Consider the following 1,462-nt stretch of genomic DNA (forward strand, 5'->3'; position numbering starts at 1 on the left):
TGCTAGACCAGAAATGATTGAATCTTGTCAATTTATCAAACAAGGTTTTATCAAAATATCCAAAAATGAAAAGTGCATTCAAGTTAATGAAAGAGAATGAAGCAGCAAAAAAAGAGAACTGGATCTTCAACGACATCTTCAAGAAAAAGAGCAACAGCTTGAAGAAAGAGCAAGAGAAATCCAACAAACAAAACTTGAAGAGCAGACACAAGTGGTAGAGTCTTCCTGGCTAGTGGATAGAGAAGAGATTACAATGACAGAGGTAGTCCTTGGTAAAGGAGCATGGGGAGAGGTCGAAGTGACCCATTTTCATGGTCTGAAGGTTGCTGCAAAAAGTCTTTATGAAATATTAATCTCTTCTTATAACATTAAAATATTCTCTGGTGAAATGAATATTCTTTCTAAAATACGTCATCCGAACTGCCTTCAGTTCATAGGAGCCACTACAGAGGGTAATCCAATCATCCTGACAGAGCTAATGGCCACCAGCCTAAGAAAGGAAATAGAGAGTGGAGGACTTGCCTATCCTACCATACTGAGCATCAGTTTAGATGTAGCCTGTGCTCTCAATTACCTTCATCTCTTCAAGCCTCATCCTATACTACATAGAGATGTCAGCAGTAGTAGTGTACTCCTTCAACAAGTGGGGAGAGTATGGAGAGCTAAAGTATCAGGTTACACTTCAGCCAATTTTCAGCATCTTAGAAGAACATCCTATGATGATTCCTATCCTGGTTCTCCTATCTATTCAGCACCTGAAGCAGGCAATCCAAGGGAACATTCTCCTGCAATGGATGTCTTCAGTTATGGTGTCCTCCTTGTACAGATGCTTGTTTGTGAGTTCCCATACACAGAAAAAAAGAGTTGCTCAAATTGAAGCTATCAAGTGGCCAGCATTAAAGAATCTCATTGAACATTGTCTGATAGAGAACTACAAACAGCGTCCAGCAATGTCTGAAATTATAACGGAAATAAATGAGTGGGTTTGAACAATAATAAGTGAAGTAGTGATTTTGATTTTGGTAGTGACTAGTGAGTAATTTATATTGGTTATTAATTTTTGGTAGCCTATCTATTACTTATTATTTTTTATTTTTTGCATTTTATCCTTTTCAAAATCAAACAATTGGTATATGAGCTAATGCTGCCCATATTGATACACTTTGAGGCTTGAGCTAATGTACACTCATGTATCTTTACTCGTACATACATGTATCATAGCACCAAGCAATGTATAATAAGTATAGTGACTAATGAACTGTGTATAATTGTTAACAGTTATATAGTGTATCATTGTATAATAAATTTCACTTCATTTTAAATGCTTTATTTCTATAACAGCAATATTTCAATTACTTTAATTTTATTACACAACAGCCTCAATCTATAGCTATACAAACTCCAACACTTCCAGTTCTTGGGTTAGCCTGAAAGAGGCGTACTACATATTCCACACTTTTTT

The 1,462-nt window shown here is 36.0% G+C and overlaps 1 protein-coding gene across 1 annotated transcript; it reads left to right on the forward strand.

Moving 5' to 3' along the window:
- The first annotated feature begins 253 nt into the window (after nucleotides 1–253).
- Nucleotides 254–877, forward strand: LOC109588655 (dual specificity protein kinase shkE-like). Its single transcript, XM_020004798.1, has one exon. The coding sequence runs from the start codon at nucleotides 254–256 to the stop codon at nucleotides 875–877; it is 624 nt and encodes a 207-aa protein (XP_019860357.1).
- Nucleotides 878–1,462: the final 585 nt, after the last annotated feature.

Source organism: Amphimedon queenslandica, unplaced genomic scaffold, assembly GCF_000090795.2.
Source record: "Amphimedon queenslandica unplaced genomic scaffold, v1.1 AMPQUscaffold_11950, whole genome shotgun sequence".
NCBI classification, from domain to species: Eukaryota; Metazoa; Porifera; class Demospongiae; order Haplosclerida; family Niphatidae; genus Amphimedon; species Amphimedon queenslandica.